Raw genomic sequence first — 19,672 nt, 5'->3', positions numbered from 1 at the left:
ATATTATATATAAAATTATTATATAATATATATGTATATATAAAAAAACAAATTCATTCTTAAAATAATATTTATTATTTTTACGATATCAGTATATTTAATACATTAAGCATTTGATGAGAAAGCTTTACGAAAACACATCTTAAAATTGGTAAACATAAGGATGTGCGGCGGCATTGTTGGCAAACGTTGCGTCAGATCGCGTCATCGTTCAGAGACTCGGCCGTCGTCGGCTATCATCGATTGTTGTCGGCCGGCTGACGGCTGTCAGATGATCACGTGTTCGCGCTCGGCGGCTCGGCCGTCACCGGCTGACGTCGGCGGTCAGCTGACTTGGTCATGTGACCGCGGGCCGGATTGTCAGATTATCACGCGTCGTTGTCGCTCTTGATAACGGACTTGATATGAGCGTGATTCGCGTACGTATAAAGAAACACGATTTCCGGTAGCCTCGCGCAGTGATCACGTCGTTATTATTGCCCATCGGTTCCGGTCATCGACGACGGCCACGTCTGCGACGAGCGAAGTAACGCAACGCACACATCATCGCAAGCATCACCTACAAACAACATGGCGGAGTCTAATCACGCGGACTCGTATGTGTATGATTTATATTTTATTGTATGATTTATATATGTAACCGCATTGTTTTCATCGTCTCGTTGCTCTTCGCGGTTTGCGCGCGTCTTCTTCTATTCGGGACTGTGCACTTTCGATGCACGTTTGTTTTTCCACGTCAAAGTGCGCAAAAAAATGATCGTGTTTACGACAGATCAGAGCGATCTGTTTTCTTCATATTTATGATATGAAACATTGATCTCGTCGAAATTGTCTAAATTATTAGTTACAATTACTAGTTTCTATATTCGCGAAGAGGACATGTCACGAGGAGTCAGCCGATGAAGTTGCGAATGAACGATATGAATTTGCGATAATTTTTGCAATTAACAATGTAATAGAGCGTTGACGATGCTCGCGCGATTAAATTGCGAAATTGCTCGAGTTCGCTTGCAGCTAAGATCACGTTTTCTCGTTCGATCGAGCTCGCTTTCCCCTGACTCGATCGGATTTTGAGGTTACGACGCGCTGTGAGGTTCGCTCCGTTAGAATCGCATCGACCCTTGGACTGTTTGATAACAGCACTTGTACGAGATAATAATAGGTTCGCTCGGAAGAAATTGTAATAGAGGCTTCATGACTCCAACCGTAACATCGCATGTAGTAGGTCGAATTAATTGAGGGTTTCTTTTCATGTTGAGAGAGAGATTAATTTAGCCTTAGATAGTGATATTTTAGTAGTATTTATTGTAATAGAAGTAGTAATGAGAGAGAGAGAGAGATAGAGAAAGAGAGAACAATCTTTAATTATTTTCAAACTTATTTCACTCTCGAACAAAAAATGATAATTTATATAAGTTTATATTATGTATGTTGCATTTATTGATGAACGTGTTTTTATTTCACGCGCTCGCAAAGAACAGATTTCCTTATAGAAAACTTTAATAAGGTTTCTAGGTTGTCAGACTTGCGTGTGGAATTTAATGATGCGTTGTTTATGTTTACATTGTCCGCGTAATCATGCTAAACGTGTACTAGGTCATTTCGTGTGAAACGATAAAAATACAGATAATTCTATTTCGGTTTACATAGCAATTTCCGAGGGATTAACGTTTAACTTTTCTGCGAATTATTTGTATATTGATCGCAAAAAAAATTTACAACACAATACTTTGCTTATAAATGAAGTAAAAATTTCTCATCTGTATTTAATAACTTTTAAACTTGATAACAATCTTATTATTACTCTTTTATGTAATTTCTTTTTTTATTATTCTTACATTTCTTTCATGTAAATTGTTGATAATTATTGTTACTTCAAAATATTTGACGTAAAAGCGTTCTCGTGCTTCAATCTGATTCTCGATGACATAACTGGAGTAGAACGATAGGTCCATGGTATTATCGATCTTTTCGCAGCTGTCGTCACGCTATATCATGTATGTACGTCGTATCATTATGGTAAATAAAACAGCGAATCGTTATCGATGCTGTTTGTAGGCCTCTAAATTTCGAGCCACTCTAAATTGATCGTTTGTTTGTTTCAATGTCAACGTTTTACGTAACGCTGATGCGTATACCGATACGCCTTCTTTCTTTCTCGTCGATAAACAGTATCATTATTTGTCTGACTGCACATCGCGATAAGAACAATTTTAATAAAACTAAAAGCTATAAAATTATTGCAATGTAATGTCGTCGAGAGAAAATGACTTGCTCACGAGATTAGATAATCACATTAATTTTTTTCTCTTTAGTTAGTAACGTGACATTTTGCAACGTAATACGATATCACATTTTCAGGAAAAAATAATATTCGCGACATATTTAAATGCGTTGATTACTCAGCTATGTAATTCTTTCACACGCTTTATCAGCGTGTGAAGATGTTATTGTATTCCGTTTGCTTTTGTATTAAAAAGCTCATGTCAAACGTGTCTGCTCGATATCAAATTTTATTTACATTTTTTTCGCCAGACGGAACGTAATTAATAATCAATGTATGACGAGCGACTTATGATTCATATTATATCTGAAAATTCGCCGTGTATTTCCAGAATATTTTTGCGCGTAACTTTCATGTGGGACGTTTACGGCGTTTAAATATATTTTGTACACAAAACTCGAAAGCTGGCGCGGAAGTGTTTATGTGAAAAGTTAAGAGAAGATACTTTACTCGGTGCATCTCTCACCCGTGCGATGCTTTCACTTCTTTCATGGCGAGAACGTACCGTTTTATTCGATGTCAAGTAGCGGCTCTCTTTCTATCTCGCTCTACATATTCGACCTAACTTAAATACCTAACGGAGATAAAAATAAACAATTTATGTATACGTGTATATATATATGTATATACATATATACATAAATGTGTCTGTATAAATATAACATTTTTTAAAAATATAATACATGTAATTTCATGATCCAACTATATAGAAAATCCATATATTATAAAACATTGAATTGTAAACATCGCATACAGTTGGATTATTCCATATTCCGCATTGTTGTGCCACGTGAATTTTATACCCCCTTCTCTCTTAGCAGTACAAACTGCCAAGTTAAATATAATTTCGAATAGACGTTATAAAAGTGACACGCTCGTGCGATTCCGAGCTACTAAATTAGTACACGCGTAGAGTTTAGGAAGGCTTAAACACGACAACGACGGGGGGGGGGGGGTGCGGAATTTCAGACACGTATATATGAACGCATATTACGTGCGTGTCCCTCGTTAGCGCGTCCAAGTTTTCCGTTTGTGCCGTCAATCGTGTTTCGTCCCGAGGATATGACAGAACAAGAATTGTGTCAGTTAAGAGACTCGTCCAATGACACGGCTTAAATATAAACCAAATATATACGGGCGAGACCGCACGAAACCAACATCTTTCTCTTTTGAGAGAATAGACGCGTCTATTTATGCTCGCACCGTGTGCAATTATTTAGCCGTCAAATGGTGAACAAGATATATGTTCAATCTTATTATTACATGCATGCATAATATATGGCAATCTCTTTTTGTTTTCATTCTTAAAATATTATTCTTAATCGGTAATAAATTACGGTAATAAATTCTTTCGAAATATCCTTTCTCTCTCTTTGATATTATCGCGTAACTATATTATTAAAATTTAAAAAATTAGAAAAGCAAACTGTAATAAATTATTTTAAAAAGTTCTGATAACGTGACAGGAATTGCAAATTGAATCGAAATTATATTTTATCGTCGTCTAATGGCTTTAAGCCGTATGAGCACGCTAATTAGTAAAGCTATAAGAATAATATGTTCACCGGCCATTTTTTTATACGCGCCTTTTCACCTTTTCGCGCATCCCATCGTCTTTGTTTACGATTTATTCAAATCAAATCTGTATAATTAATCTATCGAAGGAAGGTCTGCAGAGGCACACGAGATCAGGAATAATTCAATTGTATGTAAAATAGTTGGTACTAGAACAACACAAGTGCGCGCTATTCCTCAATTTTATATAAAAAAGAATAATATTTTTATATAGAGTTTAACTTTGTTCTTAATGTTTCTTAACTTTGTTAACCTTTCTAAAAATTCTTAATGTTATTTAACTTTGATTAATATTTTTTGACAGCTGATTCAAACCTTAAACTCGATTAATATTTTTGACAATTATCAGCTGATTTCTGTCAAAAAATATTAATCGCAGATAAGGCATTATTACATATTATTTACGACATATTACTATTTTAATATTTTTAACACATTATTATTTTAAAATTTAATTCGCAAATTAACGCTTTATTAATACTTTTTGACATACATCAGCTGATTAAAGCGTCAATAACCATATGCCTTTTTTTAAAAAAGGATTTGTATATAACTATTTTTTTTTAAATTGTTCTACGAGCGTTTTTGTGTACACGATGACGCTTCATCGCTTTGGTGATGCAATTCATATGATTCACCTAAATACACGTGTAAAGGCGTTGCAAAAGCGGAGGCATCGATGAGTAAGCGGACGAAGCGATAAACATGACGGATCTACTTTCTTTTTAGAAAGTTTTAGCGATATTATCGGAAGCAAAATAATTATTTGCGAGCGGCGTATCGTAACGTCAGATGCCATTTAATCTCCTCGCATTAGCATTTAATGGTGATTTCTAATAATAACATAAACGTTAATAGCGATGTAAAAGTTTCAATCACGAAATCGGAATAACATTATTAGGAGTAGCAACATATAATTACTTATACATGATCGTTTTTTTTTGTTTTCTGTTCGTAATAGTGCATTGTTGTTGATATAGGGGAAATGTAATTTCAGATGCACCAGAGGACGTCACTTCTGGCGACACCAGGAGACGTTAAAAGTGCCCATGTCGCTATTTCGCGATAATCGCGAGCGACTCATCTCACGTCTCCGTGCGAAGAATGAAGTTTCTGCCGCGGGCACTTTCGTCCTTCTTCAGGGTGGCGTGGACGTCCCCTTCAACGACACCGACATAAACTGGCCCTTCAGACAGGTGCGTATTTGCGTGCTGTTATGCCCTTTAGTATTTGCCATATTGTAGAAAATATATACTCGAGCTAAATAATTAATTAGTATGCTCAAAATCCTAGACATTTCCAGACGCGCAAGACAGACTTTTTTTATTAAAAAAAATACCAATAAATTTTTTGAATGTGAATTTTAAATGCAAATCTCGACAGTTTTATGTTTAAAAGATTTCTTGTTAATAAATATCGCCCGCAAAAAATAATTTATCATATTATAGGATTTTATATCATGATTGTCAGATGTAGCATTCGTGTGGCGATCGAGAAAGCGAAAGAGCGTTTTTCCTTTTCGTGAGCTTTTATAGAAATACCGTGTAAGAAACAAAATGCGCGATCGTGACCGATGGGAGAAGAGAGAATTCCAAAGATTCAACCGCAATTACGTGGTCTGACTTTTACGACTATTTCTGTCGCACGTCCCTGTCGGAGTAACGACCGTAAAGACAATTGAGTTTGCCGCAAAGTGTTCAATAGCCGTAGCCATTAATGTGAGAAAATTCATTAGATTTATTTCAACGAGAGAGATTAAGACCGGGAGCGAATACAATTGCGAATTCAATTTGTCGAACTCGGTTTATTTATCGTCGTATTCTTGTATCGATATAAAAATAGCACGATGACTGTACACAGGACGTTTATTACGTTTTGAGCTGATAACACATTAACTGTGTAACAAAGATACATTTTAGGTTGATCATTTACAGAAAAAAATACTCTCATACTTTTTGTTATTTACAGAAAGCTTATCACTCGTGTTGTGAAATAATGCGAACGCGATAACATCATAAGAAACTTACTTTATGACAGTACATTAAAAGGAAACATTTCGTCGCGCCATTAAACTGCGCGTTAAACTAATTTGTTTATTATAGTAAAAATTTATTAGATTCATTGAAGTAGAATCTTTTTAAAGAAGTATACACAGTCTGACTGATATCAGATAATTTTATCCAATCAGAGATGTGTGGAGGCCAAATATTATTATCTGTCTTATCGCGCGATAAGTATTGCAGAATTTTCGCAAAATAAGACTGTATATGCTTTGAAGCATACATATTATTCCGTCTTTTAATTCGATATTTGCCTCTTTTTTGTTACTTTTATTTTTTGAAATTAATTTCTACAATGATAATGTGTCTTTTTTGAGAAAATAATAAATAGATAAGAAAATTTCTATTAGGAAGTTTATAAACTATTACGTAAGGATAAACTTTAGCCACTCAACTAGGCTATTCTGGTAAATAAAGTTCCGTTACATTTACATTGGCGAAAACACATTCTCGTCAAGGCGCGAGACGCCAAAAATCGATGGGAAAGAGTGACGATCCGGTCGAGACATGCTCCTGGCGCGCAGACGGGCGATCTGGCAGATTGCCTTTAAAACTCGCTTTACTAGAACCAAGAAGGTACCGTTCGGACACAGCACACTCTAGAAAAACGCACGACGACCGTTCCGTTCGTTCGTCTGTGCTCCAGACGCTATCATGCGCTTTGTTTGGGGTTTGATTGGAACTCTCTCGAAAGATATTTCGAGGAACCTTGAATGGATCGCGAAATAATTAAGACTCTTTTATTTATCTATTTTATTAAACCGGTTATTTTGCCACAACTTTATTTGCCTATATACATTAAACATTATTTTTTTATGTAGTTTTATAAATATTTTTTAACACGCATTTTATTAATTTTGCAAGAGAATATAAGCCTATTAAGTGTGTTGAAATCTCTTCTCTCTCTTCATGTGAGATGATGGAACTCGAGCCGATTATGTGCAACGCTTGGCGAGCGATCTTTGTCTGAATACAGGTGGTACAAACCGTTTGCGTTACTCGAAATTTGTTCATTGTAATTGTCTATTGTTACTCTCGATGATCTGAATGTAACGTTTCACATTTTTTGCTCCTGTTAATTTATATTTTAATTTACACAACCCGTTAACATGCAGCTCTTAAAATTACATTATTCAGTTAGGTTTGCAATCGTGTTTCAATTCTCAGCCTAGATCGCATTCAATGTTATCGTGAATTTATAATCATGCACATGAAATCATTTCGCTTTATGAATTTGTACAAGTAAAAATGGAGAAACAAGTTAAGATTATAAATTCAATGGAGTTTAAATTAAATCAGATGATATCTCTTCGTCATAATTAAAGTTATAATGGCAGGAAAAAAATGGAACTAGTAAATTAAACAAAATTCTTTCCTAAGAAGAATATTGGATAGTGGTTGGTAGATTCTTTCTGTTTACGTTCCTTCACTGCTTGCGTTTTTTATGTGCTATAGACTCTCGCGTGAATATTATCTCGAGATGTTCCAGACCAGTTCAAATTTGTGCTATGCTTGCGTCATTGTTGATCTTCCCAGGCGACGTTTAGACCGAACTCGTGCTTCGTGTTAGAGAGAGGAAAATATTTTTCATTCTTAGTCATGCATACACGCTTTCGAGTATTATTTTCAATAATATTTCTTGACAGAAATTTAATCTACGGTTAATTTTTTTTTAATATTCAACGTCGGTGATTTGAAACAAATGCGTGTATTAAATAATGGCAAAAAGTTTCGTAAAAAAATTCTACAGAAATGAATAGGCAGGAAATTTGTTGTAGAATCCGCGGTTGGGGGAACATCCGGTGCTTCTGGGACATCCTGTATGCGTGCAATCAAGGTGCTGTTCCAGTTTCTAATTTGGCGAATAGCGGATCGCTCGTCTCTTTGTTGCGTAGCGCGCTCTCGACAGTTTATAAAACGATGTACTCATGAATTCAATATCGCGGTGCTATTGTTGCGCGATGCTGTGATCCCTCTCGTCGTCAAATTCTTTCTCGATGTAGTTGTGCATTAATCCGCCGTACGTTTTGAGGCTTTGTCAGAATTTTGAGTGGAAATCCAATAATAAATATAATATTTAAAAATATCTTATATACAAAATATAGATCTGTAAAAGTTATTCGCGTTAGTACAAAATAGCTCTACATGGAAAATAGTTGCTGTAATATAGATATTATCCTTGTTAGTTTGCACGCGCTTACAAAATACACGCGCCATTATGCGGATGTATATATCTATATATACACACACACATATATATATATATATATATATAGATATACAGTTCCTTTAATATAATACCTGCTGGTTGCGCCGAGAGCGCGTTGACCTGATGGCCGATCGTTCTCAAGACGTTCTCTCTCTTCTCTCTCGCTCTCTTCGTCTTCTACCTCTGTCTTTCCCAGCATTGGATGGATATGAGAGTCTCTGAGAGTGGTCAGGAGACAGACAGGGACAGTACAAAAAAAAAATAAAAAAATAGAGAGAAAGAGGGGGAGAGAGACAGGGAGAGTGAGAGAAGGCTCAGCTCTTGAACCCAAACACAACAAAGCGCAACGCATTACGACTCGTACAGGCTCGTTCGATTCATTTCTCATCGCTTCACCCTTGGAATTCCGATCTGCCGAATTTTTTGGAACTTATGACGACGACAACGGCGGCTGCCTACGCCAATGTTATTAAAGACGCGATATTGTGGCATCACGTATATATATGTATATATGTAGTAGATCTGTTCTCTTCGCAACTGCACCTGCTGCATTTGTTTTTTTTCTTTATTCTCCCATCAACATGCGACCGTACACTCCTTTCGTTTTAACCCTGAATTATTTCGTCTATTTAACAGTCCAATAATGTCTTCTTGAGCAAATTTTTTTTCTCGGACTTACACGATTAAAAACCTTCGTTTCTCCAAATAGGTAAAAAATGATAATTAAAACAATGTTTCTCTTATTATTTTTTAATTGCTTTTATTTACAAATTAATTGAAAGCAACGTATAATTCAGCCGACCACTGAAGTCTATCTACTTAAAATAAAACATTTATTAGGATAAAATTTGAAGTAAACACGAGATCAAATGTTATCAACGATTTCATGACAAAGGTGTGTGATTGCTATTTTTTAAATTCATTTTTCAAATTCGCTTTTTTTTATTTTTCATTACATACAGTTTGTTTTTTAACTGTTTCAACTCGTGAAATAAAAAAATTTCAACTAGAGATAATCTGGGAAGATCAATGAGAATTTACGAATACGAAAAAGAGCGATGTATCTTCGAGGTTTTAATGTGCTCTTATACAGTTCGACCTCGACGATTCGATCTGGTAAAAAGGGCCGACCGAACAGTGGAAATGGCATTTCCGCTTCGTCTTTCTTGGGTAAAGGGGAAGCTTCGGAGCGGCCGTACGCGGACACACTCTCGTGATCTTGTTTCCTGTACAAAGTTTTTCGAAGCCGAGGTCCGCAGCCGGGCGTGAGATCGCCGCGGGGAATCCATTGTAATAATTCTTAAACGCATATTTATATACAAAAAAATAAGAGACTAAAAGGAATTGGCTATTGAGAGCCGGGAGAGAAATTCCGATTCGTATCCTTTGTTCGTGCGGAAAATCGAAACTTTGCCTCGTAATTGCGAAACGTCGTCTATTAATCGTCGAAAAAAAATCGATGACCTGGCTTATCGACTCGATGACGTGGCTCCGGAATATCATTTCTTCTCAAATACGGTCGACGAGAACGATGTTGTCGAGGCAGCATCGATTTCTCACGTAATATCTCGCGTGATGACCTATTTGTTTCGAGGAAGTCGAGGAAATAAATATCGAGTTCGATTTCGAGAATGAAAGCTTAACATTAAAAACGGAAGCATCGCGTAGTCACATCGTAAATATTGATGTAAACAGTTTTACTTCGTCAAACATTATTTCACGAGCAGCCATCGATCTCGTAAAATAAAGGATATTTTATCGTAACCTTCTTATCTTTATTTGCATCTTTCGCAATTTCTATCTAGCGCAAAAGTTTCCATGTAATAGTCGAAAGTGTTGCGTGTACCACTTCTAGATAATTACTTAGAAAGGTACTAGATCATATGATTTCAGCTGTCATTTTCTTATGCGACATTTGTCTCGAAAATCCTTCTATTATTTAAGATTGTACGGCATATCTCAAGCTTCCCGGGAACTCATCTTATTTTACATTACTTGTTCTCTTTATCAGGAATCATTTTTCCAATGGTGCTTTGCAGTGGAGGAGCCAGGATGTTACGGCGCTTTCGATCTGGACAACGGCCTCTCGATTCTCTTCATGCCGAGGTTACCGCCCGAATACGCGATTTGGGAGGGCAAACTGCACACCCTGGATGAATTCAAGGAACGATACGGCGTGGACGAGACTTACTACACCGACGAGATTGCACGCGTGCTGAAGGAAAAGCGAGCGCGCCTTTTGCTCACCATGGTAAGTCTCACTTGTAAACAGACGTTCACTGTCTACCTTCTCTTCAGGTGCGGAAACATGCTCAGTCTGAGGATATTCCGACTCTAGGAGTGACTATACAATCTTGTAATAATTACAATCTTTTCCCTGTCTGTGTAGCATAATAAAAAAATTTATTTTTTACATATTAGCGATATATGACATATGATAGCTCGATAAAATAAAAATAAGTGAAACCGTCAGCGAAATATCCTCAGGTTGAGCACCTTCTTCTGCATACACACATGTATGTGTGTATATCTTGCAATAAGCAATCCACCGTGGCGTGCCTCGTGACGTTTACCTTTGCCTCCTTCGCGACTGTCTGCCTCTACAATGTGTCGAGAAAGTTGCATCGGTCGAGTGCACTGGTTGCTAACTGCTTGCATTAAGACGCTTCCAGAGACGCTCACCTTCGCCAAACATTCGACGAATGTAAATGCATGTACATACGTACGTGCGAACTAGTCCCGTATTGTCATCCGCGATCGGAGGCCTCGTCGAGCCTGCTTCATTTGCACGATGTGACATTTGTCAGGACTTGGCGAATGTTTGTCGAGCGAGAGCATCGTCGTCTGACGTCGCCATTTACTGAATGACTTACCAATCCTGCTTCTGTACAGAGTCGCGCTAAATGGGTGTTGCAAAAATTTCACAGATAATATCTCATGGAAATACCTTACGTGCGCGCGTTTATACGTACGTTGTTCTGTTGCTACGCGAATTAGAATTACAGTGGGTTTAACAGAATCTCAGAATGCATTTCTTAGTTAGACTAGCTCTCGCTTTCGTTTGCCAAATATAACCGATGCATGTAAATACCCCGCTTTTATTCCGGTGTTGTTTTATTATTCCTTGAGAAAGTCGGAAAGTTAGAAAGGAGTTATTTGCTCGAATTATTATTTTTTTATTTTCCATATTTAGCTCTTATATTTTCTGTGTTTCAACGTTATCTCGGTCAGTCCGGTTTTTCCAATTTTTATTTTCGAAAAGTATGAGTAGCGAAGTACGTAGCTGAAAGCTACGTTGCGCTTCACAAGGAAATAGTACGATATACTGCAAACTGGAATAATTTTAGCCGTAGCTTGATAACACGTGTTAAACGATAAGGCATGAGAAAATAGAATATTTGTTCCATCTGCGACTTTATATGCAACCTGATGGCAAAAGCGACCGATTCGTGGCGATTTACATAGCTCGCTGCTTCGTTCTGACACACATGTCGCGTTCATAACTCGCCCAGCGTTGGGAAATAGCCGATGAATTTTTCAACCTGTCGTTATCTAACGTACAATAATTTGTCCCTAGCGTCAATATATCACTCTCAATGTAACTGGGTGACCGGCACTATATAATCGAACGATCCGAACGACCCACACTAATACGTTACGTGGAATGCTTATCTGATAGTCGCAAATTTTGAAAAATTTCGCGTATAAAGTTTGAAAGATATACTGACTTCCTATATCGATTATAATTGATGTAAAAGGTACTCCGCTTTTAGTAAATATATATAGGTATTTGGAGCAAAATGCAGATCTTTGGCAAACGCCGACAAGAAATTAGTTATTTTGAAAGTATTTTCTTTCACCAGAGTTATTTTAAGTAATTTTCTATCATTGCACATTATCATGTTTTCAATGAACACATATTTTTACGGCTAATTCAACCATTAATGATTTTTTATTCTTTTTCTTCCGATATTCTTTTTCTTTCTTATCTTTATCTTTAGAAAATATTTCTGTGCACGACTTTTAATAGGAACAGAGAAAATATTTTACATGGAGATATTCTGTACATGAGGATATTAGAACGTTTGAGTAGTAGGGCATTCAGATACTATAGAACATTCGGACAATGGAAGTTTAAATAACTGTATTCGAATCAGTTGTATTCAAGTAGCTCTTGACATGATTCTATCTAGGTATATATACTCTTTAGATTTTTAGCTTCTTAAATAGATATATTTACATATTATACATTTCATCTTTTTAAAAATATTTTAAAAATTATTTTACAAATTGTGTATACATAAATTCTCTCTTTCGCTGTTTTTTTTTTTTTTTTTCTGATAACATTGTGATAACATTACAAAGTTTATCAATAGCTACACGAGTTTTTTTTTGTTATCAAGGAGAAACATTAATTATCTCGAATACTACATATAAAGTCCAGAGATTTATATGACCTATATATCAAATATGTTATAGCAATTATTACGTTTTCCTTTGTTTATGTACCTTTGACACTTAAGCGACATTTACGTTAAAATATTCGGCAAATTTGCGCAACTAATTTTGCTAATATACCGGTCGCGCGAGAACACGCAATTTAGAGTAATTTAGAGCAATTTAAAGTGTTTCGACCAGCACATTGAACGATTCCGGAGACGCTTGCATGATTTACGTGAAACCAGGAAATTCACGAAGGTTCGTGCCAGAGCGGAGATGTTTTCTAAGAACTAAGAACTACGCGATTATTGGTCGACTTGCATTATTCGTTGAATTGCATGTTATGTATAGTACACGTCACTGTCCCGTCAAATTGGCATAAAACAGTCAGTGTTTTTGTCTAGCGACGTCGAATCGATCGAAAACACAAGCTCGAGAGTGTCATTAGTGCAAGTAAAACCGCTTGCCACATCGAAAATCGATCCGATTCTTTATTATTAGTTTGTAATGCGCTTTTACACATTTTTTGCACGATTATGAAAAAAAAACACACACGATGGAAACGACTATTTATTACATCAGATAGGCAGCGTCGATGACGCGATGAGAGGAAAATATCTGATATCGGGATATTTTATTTTGCGCGAAATTCTTCGGCGTGAATTCAAGACGCGAGGTTTGTTATTTCTATTATTTGCCAGGACCACACAATTTTCAGGTTGCATTTTAGCGTTTGTTGATACAAATAATGTTAATACAAAGACATCGAGTAGCTCTAGCAGTGCCACACGCAGGCTACAGCCTTGAATCTTCTCTCTATTTTCAGTACCGTTCAATAAATCGAATCGCCACGAAACACAGCGGGGAAATCAATATTTAATGGCTTCGCAGAAAGTGTTATTTTGCTGAAAGGCGCGGAGACGAACGGCATGAATAAGAGATGAAACAATGCTCGGTATTTGCCGTAAGCAATTGTTTTGTGCTATGTAGATTGAAATGCGTAAGGAAGCGTTCAATCAATTCGCAAACTCGAGATTAGCATTACAAAATTCTTTTTTTTTTTTTACAGATTTTAAAATATCGTCGCGTTATATCTTTGTACATTAATATTTAATCATACCTTTTATAAAGACACAAATAGTTGCAAGTTTATAGAATTTTGTATATTTCTTGTCATTCTGAAATCTTACGAGTGTTTTACATATATTTATATATTTTACATACATATATTGTAGTTTCTCTAAATTGTCCTGATGTCAATTTAGAAATCGATTTGTCAACATAATTGTCCATAATTCAAGAAATGGAAACCGAGCCAGTTCGTTTCGTAAATATAATCCTTACGCAATTTATGCGTCTCGCCTATATAATCGAGATTTTTTTTTGTTATATTTATTGCAGAGAACCGACTCGGCGTTTAATCTTCGGTTTATTTTTAAAGATTAGCGTAACGTTTATACAATGTAAGATACGCGAAATCAAATGTTTCTAGTTACGGCACGATTCAGATATCTCGCGAATAATATTTCCGCTCTAAATTACGTGTGTGCGATTAATATTTTATTTTGTATATATACGACGAGATGCGAGTCACGACTAATTAGTAATACGGAAAATATTAAATTATTATTAATATGAAACTAATATGAAATTACCTCTTGCGCTTTAATCATTAATTATACCACAGAGTGTATTGTTTGCAAACAATGCTTTCCAAGCGGATTACTATTCGACAATGCGATATTCATGCGTGACAAAGCTAATTTAATGGCTGATAAACACCGATGGAAACAAAATGATTCATGCCGGTGGGAATACATTACCAGCTTGCGTTTGTATTACATAATATATATGTGTATATATTATATCGTTACACGTGGACCATGATAGAATACTGAACTTTATTTGAATCTTCAGCTTTCAAATTCTCGATAATTTTACATTTATAGAAAAATCAATCATCCACATTTGTCGTGAGTATTTGACTTTAAAATTAAAGTCGATATTTTTCTCGCGTATATGAAATGTGAAAAAATTTATTCATCGACATGTTTTTTTTTGTTTATCTCTCGTTTACAACCTTGTCGTCGTACGCGCGTGTAACTGTATATGTATATACATCAGTCGATATCGGTTAGGAATTTATGATTGCTGATAGACCGGGGGTAGACGTCGTATCTCTGCATGGCAAATGAGACAAGTTTGGGAGAACTATAGGGTCACAGGACGTTACATCATGATCGGTCACAGGCGCAAGATTAATGCCGAAGTTCAAGCTTGGTAGAAATAGGCACGGGTATATAATCGACGACGGGCGAGTTATAGTGCAACCTTTCATGCTTGCAACCGTGTTGTCGCACATACACACACACATATATACATGTATATACACGACATTAAAATATCTCACTTATAGAGAGACACACACAGGCGCGCGTGTCATAGAATAAACTATTTAATTATAGAGGAAGATGATAAAGGTTCTTCTCGAATCTGACCTTTAAAAGATGAATTATGTAATAAATATCACACTCACGGAATAGTATTGATATTAATATTGATTTTGAGGACATTTATAGTCGAAGCTATTTCAAGCGAGGATAATTAAATTTCTTGCGCGAAAAACGTAATAATAATATTAAAAATATTTTTCTATTATTTATCGCGATACAATTATATGAATCATCGAGCGATACCAGGAACTGCATATACTTATACGTCTAATAAATTGTGTTTAGTCTGTTATTGGTAAAGAATAGAGTTTGCCTATATCGGTCTTATATGCTAGTTCGGATATACATACGTCGTCAATATTGATAAACACTTGTCTTTTATAGACAAGCTGTATAGCAGTCCACGCGACTATAATTATATGATTACACATTGCAAACACGCATATTGCTACCGCATATTTTTATGCGATACGTTGCACGGTCTTTTGCAATATTCGATACAACAAAACAAATGCTGATGTAGCGCATTCATTACCGGTACTTGCTATTTGGCCAACAAACATTTTTATCTATTACTCAGCGAAAAAATGATATAATATATGTGTGTGTTCTCTAATATCGCAAATACATGCAAAAACTGCGCACCAATTTGGTGTTATGTACAGCTCCAACCGGCGTGAAAATAAACTTTACAATTGTTTATGCAAAGAATCATTGTATACAATGTATACATACATATACACTGTGTATACACCGAAAATCGAGTAACCACGTAAAAAAATGATTATTTTATAAAACAGGAAAATTGTTCAAGTCATTATTATAAGCGGAAACTAATTTGAAATTTAGATATTAATTATTACGCGCTCTTGTTGTGCACAATTTAACGTGCCAATAATCGGTTAATTAATGCATGACGCATTAAGGATTTATACTGACGATATCATCCGCTGTTATACGTAACATTATCACGCACCTATCCTGGCAGAATCGATGGCACGTTTGTTTCTCTTGCGACCGAATAGAAAGAATGCTTTCTCTATTCTGACTCGAATTATATAAGGCTTATTTTTATTTTTGATTATACACACATCGGCTAAATGTATATGCGTTCGATTACGATACTACAATTGTGATGCGAAACGTTGTTTATTTTTGCAGAGCGGCAGAAACAGCGATAGCAAGTTATTGGCACGCGAAGCGATTTTCGACGGTATCGACGAGTGAGTAAAATACATGACGTAAAATACATTAAGACGGCATGACTGGTGAAGACGAATTAATTTCGTCTCTTGTTGCAGATTCAAGGTGAATAATAGTATCCTGTATCCAGAAATATGTGAATGGTGAGTGTATGTACATACTACGTTTATATATATGCATATATATTTTTTTTTATAATAAATTCTATAATTTTACATCTCTATGCGTGCGAGAGAGAAGAATGAGACGATAAGTCTTGCAGATAAACGGATATCAAATAAAATATAATGTGATAAAGATAATAAATTAAAAATGCGCATTTTTATATTCTATTATTGTTAAGGAAATGAAACTATTTTTTAGTTTGATTTTTTTTTATGTTTATCGCTCGTCAACTGCCTGAAAGAATTAGTGTCGCCATCGGCTGGTCGTTTCATGTAATCATATGTTACATCGGTACACCTCTGACAACTTTCCATTGGGTTATAATATCAATTATTTTATACAACGTTTTATAAACTTTTTTTTTATTTGGTCCATGTGACAAATACTTAAAAGTAAAAGTGTTCTCCTTGCAACATTCGTAATGTTTTAATTTTCCCCGATACAAGATATAAAGATCTTCTTGAAAGGAATTATTGAATATTAAATTATGCGATGTTTAATAATGTAATTTCGAAGGTAAAAAAAAAAGAAAATGTATTTTAGAACATATAATATTTTTATTACATTTATAATTACTATTATAGATGATAATCTTAAATCATATGTACTGGGGAAAATTTCCTACGAAAGTATTTGTACAATCGTGTAGTCTGATTTCCAAATTTAAAAAGAGATGGTTCACGCACGATCATGGTGGAACACAATTGACTCAGACGAACATTTTTGTGCAAGAAGGTAAACACATACAAGAGGTTCCTTTAATAGTCAGAAAGATTACCAACATCGAAGCTCTTTTCGGTAATGAAAGCAAAGAAGATACATCGGTATCAGATAAGAATAAAAAGTCTGCGATAATTTATAAAGAAAATATTCCTCGTTCCTCTAACACAAGCGTGATGAAAACCGAGCCTTTGAAGCATAGTATTAATATAGAGACAAATGAGGGTACAGCAATACTTTTCTGTCCCAATATTGAGCGCCTAAGAGATACAGACGTAGAACAGGTTTTAGATACGATAAAATCAGGGAGCACGGATAAAGGAATATATTCTTCAATGAAGGGTAGGACAGCCGATGAAATAAACTGTCGGATAGCGCTTCAAAACTTAACAAAAATGATAGAACTAGAAAATGGATGGTATCGATATCGAAAAACCTTATCGAGTGGTCAATCGTCCGCGGAAGTCGTTAATAGGAATATTATTTTGCGACAACTTGTACATCTGATTGTCAAAAGTCGAGACAGCGAGATGATACTGCAAGGACTGAGAACGCTGAAGAGAGACAGATTTAGTCCTTCGACGAACGTTTATAAGGACTTGTTGTGCAACGAAGTTATGATTAGAGCTACGGACGGCAAATTTACTGTGTCACAATTAATCAGAGCGGTGAAAATCTTGGCTTCTTTAAGAGATTTCAAATACAGAAACTGCGTCGACATGTTGTGGATAGGTTTGGCGTGCAGGGAGCAGGATATTAAATCGGATCTACTTGTGCCGTTATTCAGATCGCTAAAATATTTCCAACGAAGTAGAGACATGGTACAGATTATTTTGGAGAAGAAACTTTCGGAGCAGTGGTTGAAGTTGTCCGGGACGCAGATGGCTAATATATTAGATTGCTTTCACGGGAAAGAATCTTCAAAGGAATGCCTGGCAAGTGCTAGTAAGTGGGCAGGTGTGAGCATGACTACTTCCACGGAGAAGGATCTCGTTAATTTTATTAGCGGTTTACGCGCGAAAAAATATATCGATGAAAATATCGAACAGGCGATGGCGACATACTTAACAACTAAAGGCACTGACAATGAGACGAGAGATCCTAACTTAATCGCTTCCATTATGAATTATTGCAAAGATTTAAGGGTCAGGAATCCGCACATTCTTGCCGAGGGTGGAAAATATTTCATAAGACACGGGACGGAAATTTCGCCTACTTTATTGTCTTCCATTCTTACGCCGTTTGGATTATTGAATGTACAACCACCGGATCCGACCGAGTTTTGGAAAACATTCGATGAAGTAATATCCGCGAGATTCGCAGATTTGAAACTGAACGATGCTTTAGACATTCTTTTCTCTTGCATGTATCTTGAAAAATATCCTGTTAAATATTTAGATAGAGTCTTTAGTTCGTATCTCGTGAACAGATTAGAAATTCAAAGAGAATTCGCGCTTAACATTGATTGCTTGAAAACCAAATTAAAACTGTTCGATGCGAGCATGTCGTTAGAATGTAAAGATTATCAGGGCGATCCGATTAATTTAGACAGAAGCGCGAAATCCTTAGATTTGGACGTGAGAATTAGAGGTATTGTTAATAAAATACACAAACCACTAGCGCATTTAGTAGGTGGCGAACAAAAGTTGAGCAGGAGCGTAGTTTTAAGCAAGTTGCCTCTCATAAATTTTTACATTTTAGATATTTTGGTACATCCGCTCTTAAAATCGACGCCAATTTTTAACTTGAATTTGCACAAAAAAAGAAACGTCAATACCGCAATTCTGATTCATTTGCCCGAGTATTATTGTTGGAACACACGGTTTTTAATAGGACCACAGATAATGAGGAAACGGCAAATTCGAAAATTAGGTTTTCGGGTTACATGCTTGGATTATGCAAAACTAACAAAACTCGTAGATCACGACGATAAATTGTTATCTTATTTGTCGCAAAGCCTAGACGCTGCCGAAGACGCTTTATAACATCGTATTTCGCGTTTGACACGTAAATTTATACAAATTTGTGGATGAAATTGTAATAAAATTTTTTTTGGTTTAATAATTAATTAAATAAATTATTATAAATTATTATAAATTAAATAGATAGAATTAAATAGTAAAACATGATAAAAGAAACATTGTACTTTAAACTGAATAAATGTCTTGTATAAAGAAATCTGTGTTCTCTCGTAACATATTGTAGTCTTATATGAGTTTTCTTCTTGTTTCATATAGCCGAGTAATAAAATCTCCTGAGGAAATTGAGGTATTGCGGTATGTGTGCAAGATAAGTTCGGAAGCACACAAGGTCATTATGCGTTCTATGCGCCCCGGGATTCCAGAGTACGCGGCAGAAGCTCAGTTTTTGCATTACGTATACAGCACAGGAGGATGCAGGCATGCGTCCTACACGTGCATCTGCGGATCCGGACATAATTCTTCTATATTACACTATGGACACGCCGGCGCGCCGAATACTAAAGTAATGCAGGATGGAGATATGTGGTAAGATTTCCGTTGGAAATAATTTCGTTCTCGTCATGTTCATATATATATCTATA

General features: G+C 35.8%; 2 protein-coding genes across 6 annotated transcripts in view; both read left to right on the top strand.

The window, feature by feature from the left end:
• Dip-c (dipeptidase C) overlaps nucleotides 1–19,672 on the top strand; it is a 30,687-nt gene that overhangs the window by 9,897 nt on the left and 1,118 nt on the right. The window contains exons 1-7 of one of the 5 annotated variants that reach the window (XM_083044410.1): nucleotides 3,497–3,514; nucleotides 3,949–3,989; nucleotides 4,857–5,055; nucleotides 10,140–10,379; nucleotides 16,183–16,244; nucleotides 16,323–16,367; nucleotides 19,347–19,616. In XM_083044410.1, the coding sequence (XP_082900536.1) occupies nucleotides 3,512–3,514; nucleotides 3,949–3,989; nucleotides 4,857–5,055; nucleotides 10,140–10,379; nucleotides 16,183–16,244; nucleotides 16,323–16,367; nucleotides 19,347–19,616 (860 nt within the window). In that variant the 5' untranslated portion in view covers nucleotides 3,497–3,511. Of the gene's footprint in view, nucleotides 1–327; nucleotides 603–3,496; nucleotides 3,515–3,948; nucleotides 3,990–4,856; nucleotides 5,056–10,139; nucleotides 10,380–16,182; nucleotides 16,245–16,322; nucleotides 16,368–19,346; nucleotides 19,617–19,672 lie in introns of those variants that run through there. The other 4 variants (XM_083044413.1, XM_083044411.1, XM_083044414.1 and 1 more) reach the window with 4 other exon arrangements.
• Nucleotides 16,374–19,325, top strand: LOC145939800 (FAST kinase domain-containing protein 3, mitochondrial). The gene has a single exon (XM_083044406.1). The coding sequence runs from the start codon at nucleotides 16,974–16,976 to the stop codon at nucleotides 19,092–19,094; it is 2,121 nt and encodes a 706-aa protein (XP_082900532.1). The 5' UTR covers nucleotides 16,374–16,973; the 3' UTR covers nucleotides 19,095–19,325.

The sequence above is a fragment of the Prenolepis imparis genome, unplaced genomic scaffold, assembly GCF_030444845.1.
Source record: "Prenolepis imparis isolate NDT839.2.m4 unplaced genomic scaffold, iyPreImpa1.0 SCAF_8, whole genome shotgun sequence".
Classification (NCBI taxonomy): Eukaryota; Metazoa; Arthropoda; class Insecta; order Hymenoptera; family Formicidae; genus Prenolepis; species Prenolepis imparis.
The sequence above is the reverse complement of the archived record's forward strand: the minus strand, read 5'-3'. Positions and strand labels throughout refer to the sequence as shown.